The 20,510-nt window shown below is 38.1% G+C and overlaps 1 protein-coding gene across 1 annotated transcript; it reads left to right on the top strand.

Annotated features, from left to right (window-relative positions):
* Positions 1–1,351: 1,351 nt before the first annotated feature.
* On the top strand, positions 1,352–10,201 carry cdo1 (cysteine dioxygenase, type I). The gene is made up of 5 exons (XM_087812289.1): positions 1,352–1,554; positions 2,947–3,024; positions 3,465–3,622; positions 5,959–6,128; positions 9,424–10,201. The coding sequence occupies exons 1-5, from the start codon at positions 1,385–1,387 to the stop codon at positions 9,451–9,453; spliced, it is 606 nt and encodes a 201-aa protein (XP_087668415.1). The 5' UTR covers positions 1,352–1,384; the 3' UTR covers positions 9,454–10,201.
* Positions 10,202–20,510: the final 10,309 nt, after the last annotated feature.

The following is a 20,510-nucleotide window of genomic DNA, read 5'->3' as shown; positions in this document are numbered from 1 at the left end:
GGATGGATGGATGGATGGATGGATGGATGGATGGATGGATGGTCAGTAGGACGGACGGAAGGAAGGAAGGAAGGAAGGTAGGAAGGAAGGAAGGAAGGAAGGAAGGAAGGAAGGAAGGAAGGAAGGAAGGAAGGAAGGAAGGAAGGAAGGAAGGAAGGAAGGAAGGAAGGAAGGAAGAAAGCAGGATGGATGGATGGACGGACGGAAGGAAGGAAGGAAGGAAGGAAGGAAGGAAGGAAGGAAGGAAGAAAGAAAGAAAGAAAGAAAGAAAGAAAGAAAGAAAGAAAGAAAGCAGGATGGATGGATGGACGGACGGACGGAAGGAAGGAAGGAAGGAAGGAAGGAAGGAAGGAAGGAAGGAAGGAAGGAAGGAAGGAAGGAAGGAAGGAAGGAAGGAAGGAAGGAAGGAAGGAAGGAAGGAAGCAGGATGGATGGATGATGGATGGATGGATGGATGGATGGTCAGTATGACGGACGGAAGGAAGGAAGGAAGGAAGGAAGGAAGGAAGGAAGGAAGGAAGGAAGGAAGGAAGGAAGGAAGGAAGGAAGGAAGGAAGGAAGGAAGGAAGGAAGGAAGGAATGGGATGGATGGATGGATGGATGGATGGATGGATGGATGGATGGATGGATGGATGGATGGATGGATGGATGGATGGATGGATGGATGGATGGATGGATGGATGGATGGATGGATGGATGGATGGATGGATGGATGGATGGATGGATGGATGGATGGATGGATGGATGGATGGATGGATGGATGGATGGATGGATGGATGGATGGATGGATGGATGGATGGATGGATGGATGGATGGATAAATACACCCCATGTTGCCTTCCTGAGTTAGTGTAGTATTAAAACAAACCAGACCCGAAATAAAACTTAATTTATATTTATTTAGATACTAAAGGTATTTAAACGTAATATTCGATCCCACTTGAGCGGCAGAAACCACTTGTTATTGGATAGAAATCCAACTTGAGAAATCGGTGCCTCTTTGTGGATGGATCCGAGCCAGGGTCGGAGGAAAGGATGAGAGAAGCAAGAGAAGAAAAGAGAAGAGAAGGCGGGAGTGGTGCGAGTCTGGTCCAAGAGGACTGGTCCACCTCAGTCGAACGGTGGAGGCTTTGAAACGTCTTTAAAACTATTTAAACTATATCCTCAACTTTGGATTTTAAGATTTAAGAAACGTATCTTCATCGTTTCTTCTCCGTCAGTGGATTATAGAGACGTTTAGAAAGTTCCGCCCCCGCCGCCTCACAGTGGTTCAGTCCGCCTCCCGACCCGCAGCCTCCAACTATAAAAGTTTCAACGACGTCGCAAAAGTTCCACTGAGAGTTCAGATCCCAGAAGGAAAAGAGTTTTTATTATAAAAGTTAGAGATGGAGCACACAGAGGTGATGAAGCCAGTGAGCCTGGACGAGCTGATCCAGGTCCTGCACAGGATCTTCCAGAGCGACTGCGTCAATATTGAGGAGGTTCAGAACATCATGGAATCTTACGAGAGTCAACCGCAGGACTGGAACCAGTTCGCAAAGTTTGACCAGTACAGGTAACGAGAAGATCTACATGTCATGGAAGTATCATGCGAGTATCATCTCAATATAAGAGTATTTTTGCAACTTTCTTGGTCAACTTATTTTTTTTTTAAAGCAACAAATGATCAAGAGCTTTTCATGACATTTTTATGTTTGTTTTTTTTAATTTAAAATGAAACGTTCCTGTCATTTAACTTTGCAAACAATGTATGTGTTAATACATGAAATTAAAGTAAAATAATAATTTAAAAAAACAATGCATAAAGATGAAAGTGTGGGGAGTGGCGGGAGTAATTAACAAATGCGTTACAAATGATGTACAAAATACAATTATATATATTGTATAGGTCAAATAAAATGGAAAGAAACATCGCTCTCTATAAATTCACAATTTATAATATAGATTCCCTGTAGTTCAGTAAATAAATGCATAAAAAAATCGACGAAAAGCATCAGTTAAATGTTGATAATCCTAAAATAAAGTTTTAATGTTCTCAGATAAGATCAATAAATATTCATCTTATCAATATATGTGGCTTTAATTCAACATGTTTACTTCGTCTAGTGTTTTGGTCACTGGGAGGGGGGGGGGGGGGGGTTAAATAGACAAAAGAAAAATCTATATACTTTGCATGTAAAATAATTATTTTAAAAATGAAATAAAAAACATGTAACTGAGGGGAAACAATCTTTTATAAATGCTTAACAAGTGATTTAAAATTAAAATAAAATGGGGAAAAATACTTTCGCTCAATTAAAAAAACATCAATAATAAAATAAAGATCTATATCAAAGCAATTGAGAAATGCAAGCGCTTGTTTTTTTTTTAATGCACCGAGATAAGATCAATAAATGTCTATCTTATCAATGGCCTATATTTGTGGCACATCCAGTGTTGTGGTCGCCGAGGGGAGAGAGAGGGGGAGAGAGAGAGGAGGGTGAATGGAAGGAGGGTGAGGAAAGATCCAATCAACACCCAGAGTCCGACACACACCCAACGTTCTTTGTAGTGGCTGCTCGTGGGACATTGTTGATCGCCAAAGCCGGACGAATATTTGCCGAGTGACGTAATCCGTCGGCAGCCGTGGGTCCAATAGCAGGATAAACTCCAGAGCAAATGTCGGCCTTCAAATGCCATTTTACTTTAAACGTCTCAATATTGCACAGAATCGCGGTCGTAAAAATCCGGTCGGCTACGTATCGTAAAGAACGCGATAAGATGCAAACTTTTATCGTGTTTCTTATACGAGCGAGTCCAGATAAAGTCGACTTCAGGTGTCTTCTATACATGTCGTTTAAGGATGAAGATGCTCACATTTCACCTTTGTTTATCTTCTTGAAAAAGTGTCGCATAAGAAGAATAATGTATGTGTTTGTGTTTATGATTAGTCGTGATCTGTTTGCAGATACACAAGGAACCTGGTGGATGAAGGGAACGGGATGTTTAACCTAATGATTCTGTGCTGGGGAGAAGGCCACGGCAGGTAATGATACAATAAGGACTCTTTGTCACCGTGTGGGACGAGATCGTAGCGTATTTTATCTCTAAAATGACTGTAACGTCACAGAAGATAACTTAGTAGTCCTTGAGGAAAATGTAGTAGTTCATGAATAAGTATTAGTACAAAGTTATTCAACACAGTCTGGAACCAGGAGAAGGTTCCAAATACCAAGGCCCTCCGAATTCTAGTAAAGACTTGTTACCTGCTGATTTATAGAAACACATTTCCATCACTGCACATGCTAGATGACCTAGATACCGTCATTTAAAGCGACACCAACAGAAACATCTAGCAACCTTTAACTGACAAAATGACTCGACGGGTCTTCTAGGAAGAGAGAGACTCATAAAAATTCAAATGTCAACTGGAGCCTAATAAACAGTGATTTTACGTTGTGTTTTGTCTGTGGTTTTGACTCGCAGCAGCATCCACGACCACACCAACTCGCACTGCTTCATGAAGATGCTTCAGGGGCAACTGAAGGAGACGCTGTTCGAGTGGCCCGACGATAAAACCAAGGGGGACATGGTCCAGAAGTCGGAGAGAATTCTCCAGGAAAACAAGGTCGCTTACATCAACGGTGAGGAATCCGTCCGTCAAACTTCAACTGTATCATGATAGAGAGTCTTCGTTTTTAGGGCCAATACATTTGAACATGATGCTCGTTTTAATCGAATATTTGGAATAGAGAGTGACATCTAGTGGCCTTGAAGGTACACAGCTGTATCATGAGGCCTCATCGACCCATCATCGAGCAGATACTGTGAAGCACCTGCTAGAGTTACTTCCCTGCGACTCACAAAGCAAACGAGTCGAGCCGACTCAAGAAAAAGAGTCAAAAATTACGAAAAAAAAACAGGCAAGCTGGTTAGCTAACCTTAGATAGCCTAGCCTAGCTAGCTAAGAATATCTAAGACCGACCTCATCCAGTCCCACGGACTGAGAGAACACAGTCCAACTTCGTGAAAACACCCCATAATTTGCTAACCAGACCAGACCAGACTGACAAAGGGAGTCAGTAGTTGTTTATTTTGTAAAGCACAAACACTATTTCAACAAAGTATAACGTTATCTTGGCTCCATCCACGGTTGTTTTGGCTCACATTTAAAAAAGAGTTGTTCCGTTACTGGTGAAATATGAAAGATAAAGCGTCATGTCTAGTACTTTGAGGTTCAGGGTTTGAATAAAAAGTTTCCAGAGTAGCTGTCGACGAGTAGCAACTCAACCTCTGTGGAGATGTGAGAAGTTTAAAGCTTGGATCACGTCTAAAACAAACACACAGAGCTCTGGCTGCTCATGTGACTTCATTGTTACTCTGTAAGATCTACAAAGGAGATGAAACCTTGAATTGGCATCTCCTTCATCCACCAAGACCACAACCAGTTACTTTACAATAAGCACCTTCAGGATCCAGAGCTTCAAGATTCAGTCTTTATTGTCATTTCAGAGAAAACAAAATGCACAACAACAACAAAAAATACTTCATTAAAACAGAACACAATACTAGTGATGTGTTGATGAAGCTTCATGAAACAGTGTCATTATCTTCAGAGTCCACTAGATGGTAGTAATGTGTTGATGAAGCTTCATGAAACAGTGTCATTATCTTCAGAGTCCATTAGATGGTAGTGATGTGTTGATGAAGCTTCATGAAACAGTGTCATTATCTTCATAGTCCACTAGATGTTAGTGATGTGTTGATGAAGCTTCATGAAACAGTGTCATTATCTTCAGAGTCCACTAGATGGTAATGATGTGTTGATGAAGCTTCATGAAACAGTGTCATTATCTTCATAGTCCACTAGATGTTAGTGATGTGTTGATGAAGCTTCATGAAAAAGTGTCATTATCTTCAGAGTCCACTAGATGGTAGTGATGTGTTGATGAAGCTTCATGAAACAGTGTCATTATTTTCAGAGTCCACTAGATGGTAGTAATGCGTTGATGAAGCTTCATGAAACAGTGTCATTATCTTCAGAGTCCACTAGATGTTAGTGATGTGTTGATGAAGCTTCATGAAACATTGTCATTATCTTCAGAGTCCACTAGATGATAATGATGTGTTGATGAAGCTTCATGAAACAGTGTCATTATCTTCAGAGTCCACTAGATGGTAATGATGTGTTGATGAAGCTTCATGAAACAGTGTCATTATCTTCAGAGTCCACTAGATGGTAGTGATGTGTTGGTGAAGCTTCATGAAACAGTGTCATTATCTTCAGAGTCCACAAGATGGTTGTGATGTGTTGGTGAAGCTTCATGAAACAGTGTCATTATCTTCAGAGTCCACTAGATGGTAGTGATGTGTTGGTGAAGCTTCATGAAACAGTGTCATTATCTTCAGAGTCCACAAGATGGTTGTGATGTGTTGGTGAAGCTTCATGAAACAGTGTCATTATCTTCAGAGTCCACTAGATGGTAGTGATGTGTTGATGAAGCTTCATGAAACGGTGTCATTATCTTCAGAGTCCACTAGATGGTAGTGATGTGTTGATGAAGCTTCATGAAACGGTGTCATTATCTTCAGAGTCCACTAGATGGTAGTGATGTGTTGGTGAAGCTTCATGAAACAGTGTCATTATCTTCAGAGTCCACAAGATGGTTGTGATGTGTTGGTGAAGCTTCATGAAACAGTGTCATTATCTTCAGAGTCCACTAGATGGTAGTGATGTGTTGATGAAGCTTCATGAAACGGTGTCATTATCTTCAGAGTCCACTAGATGGTTGTGATGTGTTGATGAAGCTTCATGAAACAGTGTCATTATCTTCAGAGTCCACTAGATGGTAGTGATGTGTTGATGAAGCTTCATGAAACAGTGTCATTATCTTCAGAGTCCACCAGACGTTGCCAGTCTCCAGTGCTCAGCTTGCCTCCACTGTTGACTCTTGACACCTCGGTGTGTTTGTCTTCTCAGACTCCATCGGGCTGCACCGCGTTGAAAACGCCAGTCACACGGAGGTGGCGGTCAGTTTGCACCTGTACAGCCCGCCGTTCCAGATGTGCCAGACGTTCGACCAGCGCACCGGACACAAGAACGAAGTGAAGATGACGTTCTGGAGCAAATATGGAGAGACCACCCCCTTCGTAAGACACTTTCACTGACTCTTTAAGAATAGAGAACAAACGTGATCATTGAGGACGTCAAGACTTCTTCAGGATCCTCTGATCTCCAGCCAAGCTTCACACTCACTTAAATGTCCTTCCATAGAAGTTTAACTGCGTCGTAAACACGTTCGCTGTATCGTCCAATTAAGAAAACACATGGAGAAAAATGACCAGGTTCCCATTTGGCATCCATTATGGTGTTTTTTACTAGTCGTGCTGCGTCGACACAACAGTCGTGGAATGTGTTATAAAAGCTGATGTCTAAGGAAAAATCCAGACGTGTTCTTGAATACAGGTGAAGATCTTCAAGATCCCCTCAGGATTAGGGTTGAATAAGTTCTGGCTCACATGGTCCACCCTTCACTAGAGGACTCAGCTACATCAGTCCCAAACCACTGGGTCAAGTGGGAGACGGTCGATCCAACCACTCCTGGGCCGTCCCTGAGCTTCCCCCTGAAAAGATGCTCGAGCCACAACAACTGGCTTCTCTAGATGTAGACCAGCCTCCTGCTGCTAGAAACAAGTTTCATGGACATAGATTTGTACTCGTTTTTTTTCTGATATTATCTGTTAGACACAGAGCCAAATAATCTTGTGCTTAAGTCCCACATTTATTTGTTTATTTGTGTGGTTAACACAGTAATTGAGAACCACAGGAAACTGTCTGTAGATCCTACTGAAGCAACATCTTGACAGACACACAGGAAACCCCAGAGGAAGGTCTTGGGTTTCAGGAAAATTGTTTGATTATAGTTGAAAACTGTTTGATTCTAGTTGAAAATTGTTTGATTATAGTTGAAAATTGTTTGATTATAGTTGACAATTGTTTGATTATAGTTGAAAATTGTTTGATTATAGTTGACAATTGTTTGATTATAGTTGAAAACTGTTTGATTATAGTTGAAAATTGTTTGATTATAGTTGAAAATTGTTTGATTATAGTTGAAAATTGTTTGATTATAGTTGACAATTGTTTGATTATAGTTGAAAATTGTTTGATTATAGTTGACAATTGTTTGATTATAGTGGAAAACTGTTTGATTATAGTTGAAAATTGTTTGATTATAGTTGAAAATTGTTTGATTATAGTTGAAAATTGTTTGATTATAGTTGAAAATTGTTTGATTATAGTTGACAATTGTTTGATTATAGTTGAAAACTGTTTGATTACAGTTGAAAATTGTTTGATTATAGTTGACAATTGTTTGATTATAGTTGAAAATTGTTTGATTATAGTTGACAATTGTTTGATTATAGTTGAAAATTGTTTGATTATAGTTGACAATTGTTTGATTATAGTTGAAAACTGTTTGATTATAGTTGAAAATTGTTTGATTATAGTTGAAAATTGTTTGATTATAGTTGAAAACTGTTTGATTATAGTTGAAAATTGTTTGATTATAGTTGACAATTGTTTGATTATAGTTGAAAACTGTTTGATTATAGTTGAAAATTGTTTGATTATAGTTGAAAATTGTTTGATTATAGTTGAAAACTGTTTGATTATAGTTGAAAATTGTTTGATTATAGTTGACAATTGTTTGATTATAGTTGAAAACTGTTTGATTATAGTTGAAAATTGTTTGATTATAGTTGACAATTGTTTGATTATAGTTGAAAACTGTTTGATTATAGTTGAAAATTGTTGGATTACAGTTTAAAATTGTTTGATTATAGTTGACAATTGTTTGATTATAGTTGAAAACTGTTTGATTATAGTTGAAAATTGTTTGATTATAGTTGAAAATTGTTGGATTAGAGTTGAAAATTGTTTGATTATAGTTGAAAATTGTTGGATTAGAGTTGAAAATTGTTTGATTATAGTTGAAAATTGTTGGATTATAGTTGAAAATTGTTTGATTATAGTTGAAAATTGTTTGATTATAGTTGAAAATTGTTGGATTAGAGTTTAAAATTGTTTGATTATAGTTGAAAATTGTTTGATTATAGTTGAAAATTGTTTGATTATAGTTGAAAATTGTTGGATACATTTGAAAATTGTTGGATTATAGTTGAAAATTGTTGGATTACAGTTGAAAATTGTTTGATTATAGTTGAAAATTGTTTGATTATAGTTGACAATTGTTTGATTATAGTTGACAATTGTTTGATTATAGTTGAAAATTGTTTGATTATAGTTGACAATTGTTTGATTATAGTTGAAAACTGTTTGATTATAGTTGAAAATTGTTGGATTACAGTTTAAAATTGTTTGATTATAGTTGACAATTGTTTGATTATAGTTGAAAACTGTTTGATTATAGTTGAAAATTGTTTGATTATAGTTGAAAATTGTTGGATTATAGTTGAAAACTGTTTGATTATAGTTGACAATTGTTTGATTATAGTTGACAATTGTTTGATTATAGTTGAAAACTGTTTGATTATAGTTGAAAATTGTTTGATTATAGTTGAAAATTGTTGGATTATAGTTGAAAACTGTTTGATTATAGTTGAAAATTGTTTGATTATAGTTGACAATTGTTTGATTATAGTTGAAAACTGTTTGATTGTAGTTGAAAATTGTTTGATTATAGTTGAAAATTGTTGGATTATAGTTGAAAATTGTTTGATTATAGTTGAAAATTGTTTGATTATAGTTGAAAATTGTTGGATTACAGTTTAAAATTGTTTGATTATAGTTGAAAATTGTTTGATTATAGTTGAAAATTGTTGGATTATAGTTGAAAATTGTTGGATTACATTTGAAAATTGTTGGATTATAGTTGAAAATTGTTTGATTATAGTTGAAAACTGTTTGATTGTAGTTGAAAATTGTTGGATTATAGTTGACAATTGTTTGATTATAGTTGAAAATTGTTTGATTATAGTTGAAAATTGTTTGATTATAGTTGAAAATTGTTTGATTATAGTTTAAAATTGTTTGATTATAGTTTAAAATTGTTGGATTATAGTTGAAAATTCTTGGATTATAGTTGAAAATTCTTGGATTATAGTTGAAAATTGTTTGTCTTTAGTTAAAAAATATTTTGGTTATAGTTGAAAGATTGCATTAAGTCCTGGTTCAAGCCAAAGAATCTTGTGCTAAAGTCACACATTTTATGTCGTAACCTGGAGTCATATCAAGCCACACGATCTGTGAGGTAGACAAACAACTAATCGTCTTATCTCAGAATCTACTCACTGTATAAGTATCACCTTGAACGTCACCAGATTGTCACGCGAGTGTCCCGGGATTGCAACACGCTAATGAAGCAGATAAGATAATATCTTGTTATTGACTGAACATGTTTGTTGTTCCTTCTTCTTTCAGGAGACGACGATCTCACGAGAGAACAACTAGTGGAGTCGAGGACGGGAGCATTTGAATGACAATGTTGAAAGATTAAAAAAATTCCGAGGACGAGTTGCCGAAGAGGCGAAGATCGGGAGCGTCGGCTTCACATGGACGACCCAGTAATTAGTGTGGCTTCCTGGCTGCGGCAGAGCTTTGGCAAAAATACTGATGAGCGCGGAATGAATGCATGAATAGGCTTCGGACACAGAGTGAATCTGCCCTTTGTTTGGTCTGAGACGACCCTTTTCCCAATAACAACATTCCTGTCTGTCCAAATGTAACCACACGTGTGCATTAAAAGTAACGTTGTGTAGTTCTTCTAACATCTTTTAGGGGTTAAAAAAAGGAAACTCTTCTAAAAATCTCTGTCAATCTCGCACTTTTATACTTGTATTTACCGATGATTTACTCTGGTTAGTCTTAACAGCTCTTCATTCTAATCCATGCCTGAGAAAAAGTAACGCATCAGAGTTTTTGTTGTTTTTAAAAAAGAAAAATGCTTGTAATTTATTCGCAGAGTTGTTGTTTTGTGTTTTTTTTGAGTGTTTAAATCATCAAGTGTTACGCTGAAATGTCTGAGTTTTTGGACCAAGAGGAGAGATTATTTTGTATTAGTTTGTTTAGATAAAACTCAGGACTTTTTGGCATTTTTTAAAATAGATTTCTAGTTGTATTTATATAGTGCAGTTTGACAAACGCAGGATTTCTTTGATAAATGTCCAAATTATTAAAACGCTACTTTCTTTTCACAGAACTTCACTTTGTGTTGTCGTCATTTTTCTTCGATATAAGACGCAAGAATTAAACTTCATTTCTGTTCAAGTTCAATTTGTCACGATCAGGTAAGAACTGTGTACAGGTGAGATTTAACCAGCAGTAGATTATAATAGATTCAATAAATCAGGTGAACATACCTTTTACTTTCACACTTCAATTCAGAATATTAGTTGAATTAAGTTAGAGACTCATTATAGTTGAAAATTGTTTGATTATAGTTGAAAATTGTTTGATTATAGTTGACAATTGTTTGATTATAGTTGAAAATTGTTTGATTATAGTTGAAAATTGTTTGATTATAGTTGAAATTGTTTGATTATAGTTGACAATTGTTTGATTATAGTTGAAAATTGTTTGATTATAGTTGACAATTGTTTGATTATAGTTGAAAATTGTTTGATTATAGTTGAAAATTGTTTGATTATAGTTGACAATTGTTTGATTATAGTTGAAAATTGTTTGATTATAGTTGACAATTGTTTGATTATAGTTGAAAATTGTTTGATTATAGTTGAAAATTGTTTGATTATAGTTGACAATTGTTTGATTATAGTTGAAAATTGTTTGATTATAGTTGAAAATTGTTTGATTATAGTTGACAATTGTTTGATTATAGTTGAAAATTGTTTGATTTGAGTTGAAAATAGTTGGATTATAGTGGAAAATTGATTGATTATAGTTGAAAATTGTTTGATTATAGTTGAAAATTGTTTGATTATATTTGAAAATTGTTGATTATAGTTGAAAATTGTTTGATTATAGTTGAAAATTGTTTGATTATAGTTTAAATTGTTTGATTATAGTTGAAAATAGCTTGGTTTAAGTTGAAAATTGATTGATTTTAGCAAAACATAGTTTAAATATAGTTGAAAATTGATTGATTACAGTTGACAATTGTTTGATTATAGTTGAAAATTGTTTGATTAAAGTTGAAAATAGTTTGATTTAAGTTGAAAATTGATTGATTTTAGCAAAACATAGTTTAAATATAGTTGAAAATTGTTTGAATATAGTTGAACATAGTATGGATATAGTTGAAAGATGGCATTAAGTCGTGGTTCCAGGTGAGTCTTAGTCCAGATTCATGGAAAATAAGAGACAACATTTCACCAAAGCATGTTCGTCTGTGGGACACAGAAGCATCTCCTTCCTGATAATTGATGGCTGGACATTCCTATGGTGTTTATCACCAGATCCTGCTGAGGGATGAAGACTGTCTGGGTCTGGGATAGAATGGTTCTCATCTTACCTTTCTGGGCGCAGTTGTAGTGTATCTGCCAATCAAATGAGGTCTGAATCATCTGTTGTGTGGAGTCCCTCAAGGTTCTGTTCTGGGTCCTTTGTTGTTTTTGCTGTACTTGATTCCCTTCGGTAAAATCATTCAGAGATTTCCTGATGTTTCTTATCACATGCTGAGTGAAAACACTCTACAGCTAAATGTGGACAAAACTGAAACTCTGGTGATTGCTCCTGATGATAAGGTTCCAGGGTTGAGTCAGTACTTGGGTGACTTAGGTCAGTCTGTCAAACTGAGCCTGAGAAACCTGGGTGTTGTATTTGATAAAGACATGTCTCTTGTTCGACACTGAAGAAAACTGACCAGAAACTGTTTCAACTGAGAAAAATCTCTAAACTTAGGAAAATGTTGTCGGAACATGATCTGGATCTTATAATCCATGCGTTTGTTTCTTCTCGTCTGGACTATTGTATCAGTTTTATTTCATGTCTTAACAAGAAGGATGTGTCTCGCCTGCAGTTCATACAAAACTCTGCAGAATTCTCTAGTAGAAGAACTCACATTTCTCCTTCAAACTCTTCACTGGCTGCCAGTTTCTTTCAGGATCATTTTAAAATTCTGGTTCTTACTTTCAGATCTATTCATGGTCAGACCTTCCATCAGTGATCTGATCCAGACTTACACCCCAGCTCAGGCTGGAACGATCTTCTCTCTCTTTGCTCTTGATGGATCTACTGACTCTTTCAAGAAACATCTTAAGACATTTTTATTTGAGCTTTTCCTTGATTTTCTGGAACTCCTGTTGTGTTATCAGTTTTATCTTGATCTTTAAAGTATATATTTTAGTGAGTATTGTTTTGATTGTTTAAGCGCTTTGTGACCCTGGTCTGGAAAAGCTCTATATAAATATAAATACAAATTACTTACTTACTAACTTGTGTATAATAGTCTGAGCAGATGAACGTGGAACCTTCTACAAATTGCACCCAAGGATGAACCAGACTTATGCAAGTCCACAATCCTCTTCCTGAGGTCTTCACTGATTTCTTTTGACTTTCTCATGATATTTGCACAAAAACACAGTGAGGTTCAGGTGTGCCTTCAAATGCATCCACAGGTGTGACTCAAATCCACTCAAATGTTGTCAATAAACCTCATCAGAAGCTTCCAACGACATGACATCAACGTCTCAACATCATCTGGGCTTTACCACATTGTTTAAAGGCATAGTTAGCATAGTGTATGTAAAATTGTCTAAAAAAATGATCTTTGTCATTATTCTGGCATCATTTAGCAAATAGAAATCATTTTGTTTCTCGTCATTGACCTGAAACAGGAAACGTTTATTTTGATTTCATGTAAAACAATGATTTGTAAACTTCTGGTTTCAACTGTATGTGTTTTTATTTATTTATTTTAATTTTAAATTTCGATCCCCCTTTTTTCTCCAGCAAGAGCTTCAACACGATGACCGTATGCTAGCGCTTTACAAAGCTACGTTAGCTCCTTGGCAGAGGTATGTTCTGCCTCCGTGCTTCTCCAGTTCTATTTCTCAACACCGTGAGTACAAGCAGTACTAGTTCAAGTTGTAAATCATAAATGTTTGTCCTGCTGCTGTAGGTCGTATTAACGGAGCCTCTGAGGGCCTCACTGGCTCCGTCCAAGACGCGCCGGACAATGAACATTCCTCGGGGGCCACGTTATGTAAAGAGACGACACATGAGAAATAACATCAAAGTGGAACTTGATTTGAATTAACATTTTATAAAAGAATCCTCACGAAATATTCTTCAAATAAATCCCAAATATAGTATAACTGAGTTAAACACCAGATTAAGTTGTTTTTTTTTCATTTAATTTATTTTAATTTCATAAAGCTCTTTAACTTTGAGAAGCTGTGGAGTTAAATATATACTGTTTGATTATAGTTGAAAATGGTTTGATTATAGTTGAAAATTGTTGTCACAACATGATCTGGAGCTTGTTATCCATGTTTGTGTCTTCTCGTCTAGACCATTGAAACAGTTTATTTTCATGTCTAAACCAGAAGGATGTGTCTCGCCTGCAGTTCATACAAAACTCTGTAGAGAGAATTCTGAGCCGCTCTAGTAGAAGAACTCACATTTCTCCTTCAAACTCTTCACTGGCTGCCAGTTTCTTTCAGGATCATTTTAAAATTCTGGTTCTTACTTTCAGATCTATTCATGGTCAGACCTTCCATCAGTGATCTGATCCAGCCTTACACCCCAGCTCGGGCTCTGAGGTCTGTGGATCAGAATCTACTGATGGTTCCTGAACCTCCGGACCAGAGGAGAGAAATCCTTCCAGACTGTTGCTCCTAAGCTTTGGAACCATCTCTGTGTTTGATGATCTACTGACTCCTTCAAGAAACATCTGTGTTTGATGATCTACTGACTCCTTCAAGAAACATCTGTGTTTGATGATCTACTGACTCCTTCAAGAAACATCTGTGTTTGATGATCTACTGACTCCTTCAAGAAACATCTGTGTTTGATGATCTACTGACTCCTTCAAGAAACATCTGTGTTTGATGATCTACTGACTCCTTCAAGAAACATCTGTGTTTGATGATCTACTGACTCCTTCAAGAAACATCTGTGTTTGATGATCTACTGACTCCTTCAAGAAACATCTGTGTTTGATGATCTACTGACTCCTTCAAGAAACATCTGTGTTTGATGATCTACTGACTCCTTCAAGAAACATCTCTGTGTTTGATGATCTACTGACTCCTTCAAGAAACATCTCAAGACACTTTTATTTGAGCTTTTCCTTGATTCTCTGAGACTCCTGTGTTTGTCTCTGTGTTATCTTGACCTTTTTTAAGTATATATTTTATTGATTGTTTGATTGTTTAAGCGCTTTGTGACCCTGGTCTGGAAAAGCGCTGTATAAATAAAAATTATTTACTTACTTCATTTTTTACTTACTTGATTACAATAGTGTTTATAATAAGTTCATTATGTAATAATGTTATTATGGTTGAACCCAGGAGGCAGGAAATACATTTGTATTCGAATCACTGATAATAAAAATAAAAGTCTGTCAGCAACTTCTCTACGATAAGCTTTAACGACTTTAATGCGTCGTAAATATGTTACACAAGCACAGGTGACAACATTAGAGAGCAGGTGCTTTGATGGAATTATGTTATTGTTGTCCTTCAAAGTGACCTTGAGTGTTTGGAAAATTACTTTCAATCAAACGTAAATACTATTTATTCGCTTGATTCTTCATCAAATTATTTTAATGGCAAATATCTACGTATTAATTTGAAGTTGATTTTTCAGTTTATTTTTCTAATCTAATTAGATTGTTTGATTACAGTTTAAATGGTTTAATTATAGATTAAAATTGTTTGATTATAGTTGAAAACAGAGAAGTTCTACACGAGTCTCAGGATGGATGTAAAGTCGTGCACACAGAAGTTCTACTCTGAGTCTCAGGATGGATGTAAAGTCATGCACACAGAAGTTCTACTCTGAGTCTCCGAATGGATGTAAAGTCGTGCACACAGAAGTTCTACTCTGAGTCTCAGGATGGATGTAAAGTCGTGCACACAGAAGTTCTACTCTGAGTCTCAGGATGGATGTAAAGTCGTGCACACAGAAGTTCTACTCTGAGTCTCAGGATGGATGTAAAGTCGTGCACACAGAAGTTCTACTCTGAGTCTCAGAATGGATGTAAAGTCGTGCACACAGAAGTTCTACTCTGAGTCTCAGGATGGATGTAAAGTCGTGCACACAGAAGTTCTACACGAGTCTCAGGATGGATGTAAAGTCGTGCACACAGAAGTTCTACTCTGAGTCTCAGGATGGATGTAAAGTCGTGCACACAGAAGTTCTACTCCGAGTCTCAGGATGGATGTAAAGTCGTGCACACAGAAGTTCTACTCTGAGTCTCAGAATGGATGTAAAGTCGTGCACACAGAAGTTCTACTCTGAGTCTCAGGATGGATGTAAAGTCGTGCACACAGAAGTTCTACACGAGTCTCAGGATGGATGTAAAGTCGTGCACACAGAAGTTCTACTCTGAGTCTCAGGATGGATGTAAAGTCGTGCACACAGAAGTTCTACTCCGAGTCTCAGGATGGATGTAAAGTCGTGCACACAGAAGTTCTACTCTGAGTCTCAGAATGGATGTAAAGTCGTGCACACAGAAGTTCTACTCCGAGTCTCAGGATGGATGTAAAGTCGTGCACACAGAAGTTCTACTCTGAGTCTCAGGATGGATGTAAAGTCGTGCACACAGAAGCTCTACTCTGAGTCTCAGGGTGGATGTAAAGTCGTGCACACAGAAGCTCTACTCTGAGTCTCAGGATGGATGTAAAGTCGTGCACACAGAAGTTCTACTCTGAGTCTCAGGATGGATGTAAAGTCGTGCACATAGAAGCTCTACTCTGAGTCTCAGGATGGATGTAAAGTCGTGCACACAGAAGCTCTACTCTGAGTCTCAGAATGGATGTAAAGTCGTGCACACAGAAGCTCTACTCCGAGTCTCAGGGTGGATGTAAAGTCGTGCACACAGAAGTTCTACTCTGAGTCTCAGGATGGATGTAAAGTCGTGCACACAGAAGCTCTACTCTGAGTCTCAGGATGGATGTAAAGTCGTGCACACAGAAGCTCTACTCCGAGTCTCAGGGTGGATGTAAAGTCGTGCACACAGAAGTTCTACTCTGAGTCTCAGGATGGATGTAAAGTCGTGCACACAGAAGCTCTACTCTGAGTCTCAGGATGGATGTAAAGTCGTGCACACAGAAGCTCTACTCTGAGTCTCAGGGTGGATGTAAAGTCGTGCACACAGAAGTTCTACTCCGAGTTTCAGGATGGATGTAAAGTCGTGCACACAGAAGTTCTACTCTGAGTCTCAGGATGGATGTAAAGTCGTGCACACAGAAGCTCTACTCCGAGTCTCAGGGTGGATGTAAAGTCGTGCACACAGAAGTTCTACTCTGAGTCTCAGGATGGATGTAAAGTCGTGCACACAGAAGCTCTACTCTGAGTCTCAGGATGGATGTAAAGTCGTGCACACAGAAGCTCTACTCCGAGTCTCAGGGTGGATGTAAAGTCGTGCACACAGAAGTTCTACTCTGAGTCTCAGGATGGATGTAAAGTCGTGCACACAGAAGCTCTACTCTGAGTCTCAGGATGGATGTAAAGTCGTGCACACAGAAGCTCTACTCTGAGTCTCAGGGTGGATGTAAAGTCGTGCACACAAAAGTTCTACTCTGAGTCTCAGGATGGATGTAAAGTCGTGCACACAGAAGTTCTACTCTGAGTCTCAGGATTGATGTAAAGTCATGCACACAGAAGTTCTACTCTGAGTCTCAGGGTGGATGTAAAGTCGTGCACACAGAAGTTCTACTCTGAGTCTCAGAATGGATGTAAAGTCGTGCACACAGAAGTTCTACTCTGAGTCTCAGGATGGATGTAAAGTCGTGCACACAGAAGTTCTACTCTGAGTCTCAGGATGGATGTAAAGTCGTGCACACAGAAGTTCTACTCTGAGTCTCAGGATGGATGTAAAGTCGTGCACACAGAAGTTCTACTCTGATTCTCAGGATGGATGTAAAGTCGTGCACACAGAAGTTCTACTCTGAGTCTCAGAATGGATGTAAAGTCGTGCACACAGAAGTTCTACTCTGAGTCTCAGGAGGGATGTAAAGTCGTGCACATAGAAGTTCTACTCTGAGTCTCAGGATGGATGTAAAGTCGTGCACACAGAAGTTCTACTCTGAGTCTCAGAATGGATGTAAAGTCGTGCACACAGAAGTTCTACTCTGAGTCTCAGAATGGATGTAAAGTCGTGCACACAGAAGTTCTACTCTGAGTCTCAGAATGGATGTAAAGTCGTGCACACAGAAGTTCTACTCTGAGTCTCAGGATGGATGTAAAGTCGTGCACACAGAAGTTCTACTCTGAGTCTCAGAATGGATGTAAAGTCGTGCACACAGAAGTTCTACTCTGAGTCTCAGGATGGATGTAAAGTCGTGCACACAGAAGTTCTACTCTGAGTCTCAGAATGGATGTAAAGTTGTGCACACAGAAGTTCTACTCTGAGTCTCAGAATGGATGTAAAGTCGTGCACACAGAAGTTCTACTCTGAGTCTCAGGATGGATGTAAAGTCGTGCAGACAGAAGTTCTACTCTGAGTCTCAGGATGGATGTAAAGTCGTGCACACAGAAGTTCTACTCTGAGTCTCAGAATGGATGTAAAGTCGTGCACACAGAAGTTCTACTCTGAGTCTCAGAATGGATGTAAAGTCGTGCACATAGAAGTTCTACTCTGAGTCTCAGAATGGATGTAAAGTCGTGCACACAGAAGTTCTACTCTGAGTCTCAGGATGGATGTAAAGTCGTGCACACAGAAGTTCTACTCTGAGTCTCAGAATGGATGTAAAGTCGTGCACATAGAAGTTCTACTCTGAGTCTCAGAATGGATGTAAAGTCGTGCACACAGAAGTTCTACTCTGAGTCTCAGGATGGATGTAAAGTCGTGCACACAGAAGTTCTACTCTGAGTCTCAGGATGGATGTAAAGTCGTGCACACAGAAGTTCTACTCTGAGTCTCAGGGTGGATGTAAAGTCGTGCACACAGAAGTTCTACTCTGATTCTCAGGATGGATGTAAAGTCGTGCACACAGAAGTTCTACTCTGAGTCTCAGGATGGATGTAAAGTCGTGCACACAGAAGTTCTACTCTGAGTCTCAGGATGGATGTAAAGTCGTGCACACAGAAGTTCTACTCTGAGTCTCAGGATGGATGTAAAGTCGTGCACACAGAAGTTCTACTCTGAGTCTCAGGATGGATGTAAAGTCGTGCAGACAGAAGTTCTACTCTGAGTCTCAGGATGGATGTAAAGTCGTGCACACAGAAGTTCTACTCTGATTCTCAGGATGGATGTAAAGTCGTACACACAGAAGTTTTACTCTGAGTCTCAGAATGGATGTAAAGTCGTGCACACAGAAGTTCTACTCTGAGTCTCAGGATGGATGTAAAGTCGTGCACACAGAAGTTCTACTCTGAGTCTCAGGATGGATGTAAAGTCGTGCACACAGAAGTTCTACTCTGAGTCTCAGAATGGATGTAAAGTCGTGCACACAGAAGTTCTACTCTGAGTCTCAGAATGGATGTAAAGTCGTGCACACAGAAGTTCTACTCTGAGTCTCAGGATGGATGTAAAGTCGTGCACACAGAAGTTCTACTCTGAGTCTCAGGATGGATGTAAAGTCGTGCACACAGAAGTTCTACTCTGAGTCTCAGGGTGGATGTAAAGTCGTGCACACAGAAGTTCTACTCTGAGTCTCAGGATGGATGTAAAGTCGTGCACACAGAAGTTCTACTGTGAGTCTCAGGATGGATGTAAAGTCGTGCACACAGAAGTTCTACTCTGAGTCTCAGGATGGATGTAAAGTCGTGCACACAGAAGTTCTACTCTGAGTCTCAGGATGGATGTAAAGTCGTGCACACAGAAGTTCTACTCTGAGTCTCAGGGTGGATGTAAAGTCGTGCACACAGAAGTTCTACTCTGATTCTCAGGATGGATGTAAAGTCGTGCACACAGAAGTTCTACTCTGAGTCTCAGGATGGATGTAAAGTCGTGCACACAGAAGTTCTACTCTGAGTCTCAGGATGGATGTAAAGTCGTGCACACAGAAGTTCTACTCTGAGTCTCAGGATGGATGTAAAGTCGTGCACACAGAAGTTCTACTCTGAGTCTCAGGATGGACGTCAAGCTCCCCGACCCTCAAACGAACTACAATGAACCACAGACTTCAGCAACAAAACCGTTGCAGGTTTTCAACCAAACCATGAATTGAGCAACGACACCAGATGAAGCAAAGATTTATTGACTCGACAAACAACGAGGTCGAGACGCGCGTCAGACGTTCCACCTGATGTTGACCATGTGTTCGGGACAAGGTCGCACGACGTGTTCTCGGTGGAGCAGCAGGACCACGGATCTGTGTCACAAACACGTTCCAAAGATATTCGGTGGACTTCGTCGGACGTGATGGTTAATGAGAGAACGACCGGTTTATCTTTTATCTCTGTCGTTCTTACGGACACTTCCTGAGAACGTCAACAACGTCGTAACAATCGAACACTCATTGTGTATTACGTGAGCTATCACGACTAGTATGATACTGTCACTCATTGAACGAGTGCTGGAATCAAAGTGCGGCTAATTTATGATCCTGCTTATCAGGAACTGATCACTCTTGATTGTGTCGGTGTGATGTCAGGAAAGTGAACCAGAGGTGAAACTTATATATAACGTACATTTGTTCAGATCCTGGACCAGATATGGAGCAGTTTGATTGACATCACGTGTCTGTACATGATCCTTCCGTGAATTGTTCTCCTTCAGAGTGTCTTGAAAATCACTTTTTTTTAATCACGTTATGTTATTTAATCGCTTGATTATTCAATCACAGCAATAATTGAACATTTTCTCTTTCTAGGTTTTAATTATTAGTTGATTTATCATCTTATTTGATCTGATTGTTTGATTAAAGTTAAAATAGTTTGATTATAGTTGATTTTTTTTGTTGTTGTTGAAAATAGTTTGATTGTAGTTGAAAATAGTTTGATTATAGTTGATTTTTTTTTGTTGTTGTTGAAAATAGTTTGATTGTAGTTGAAAATAGTTTGATTATAGTTGATGATTGTTTGATTATAGTTGAAAATTGTTTGATTATAGTTGAAAATTGTTGGATTATAGTTGAAAATTGTTTGATTATAGTTGAAAATTGTTTGATTATAGTTGAAAATTGTTTGATTATAGTTGAAAATTGTTTGTTAACAGTTGAAAATTGTTCTTTATACTTAGATTTTGTTCTCTTTATTGCACTTTGTTCTTGTTCTTATGAATCTATGTTCTGTGTTGCTGTGAGCTGGAAAACAATATCCCGAAGGAGACCTCCAGAGGAATCCATCAATCCATCCATCCATCTATGCATCCATCCATCCATCCATCCATCCATCCATCCATCAATCCATCCATCCATCAATCCATCAATCCATCC

This window comes from Callionymus lyra, chromosome 1 (assembly GCF_982586985.1).
Source record: "Callionymus lyra chromosome 1, fCalLyr1.hap1.1, whole genome shotgun sequence".
Lineage (NCBI taxonomy): Eukaryota > Metazoa > Chordata > Actinopteri > Syngnathiformes > Callionymidae > Callionymus > Callionymus lyra.
Note: the sequence above shows the minus strand (reverse complement) of the source record. Positions and strands in the feature narration are given on the sequence as shown.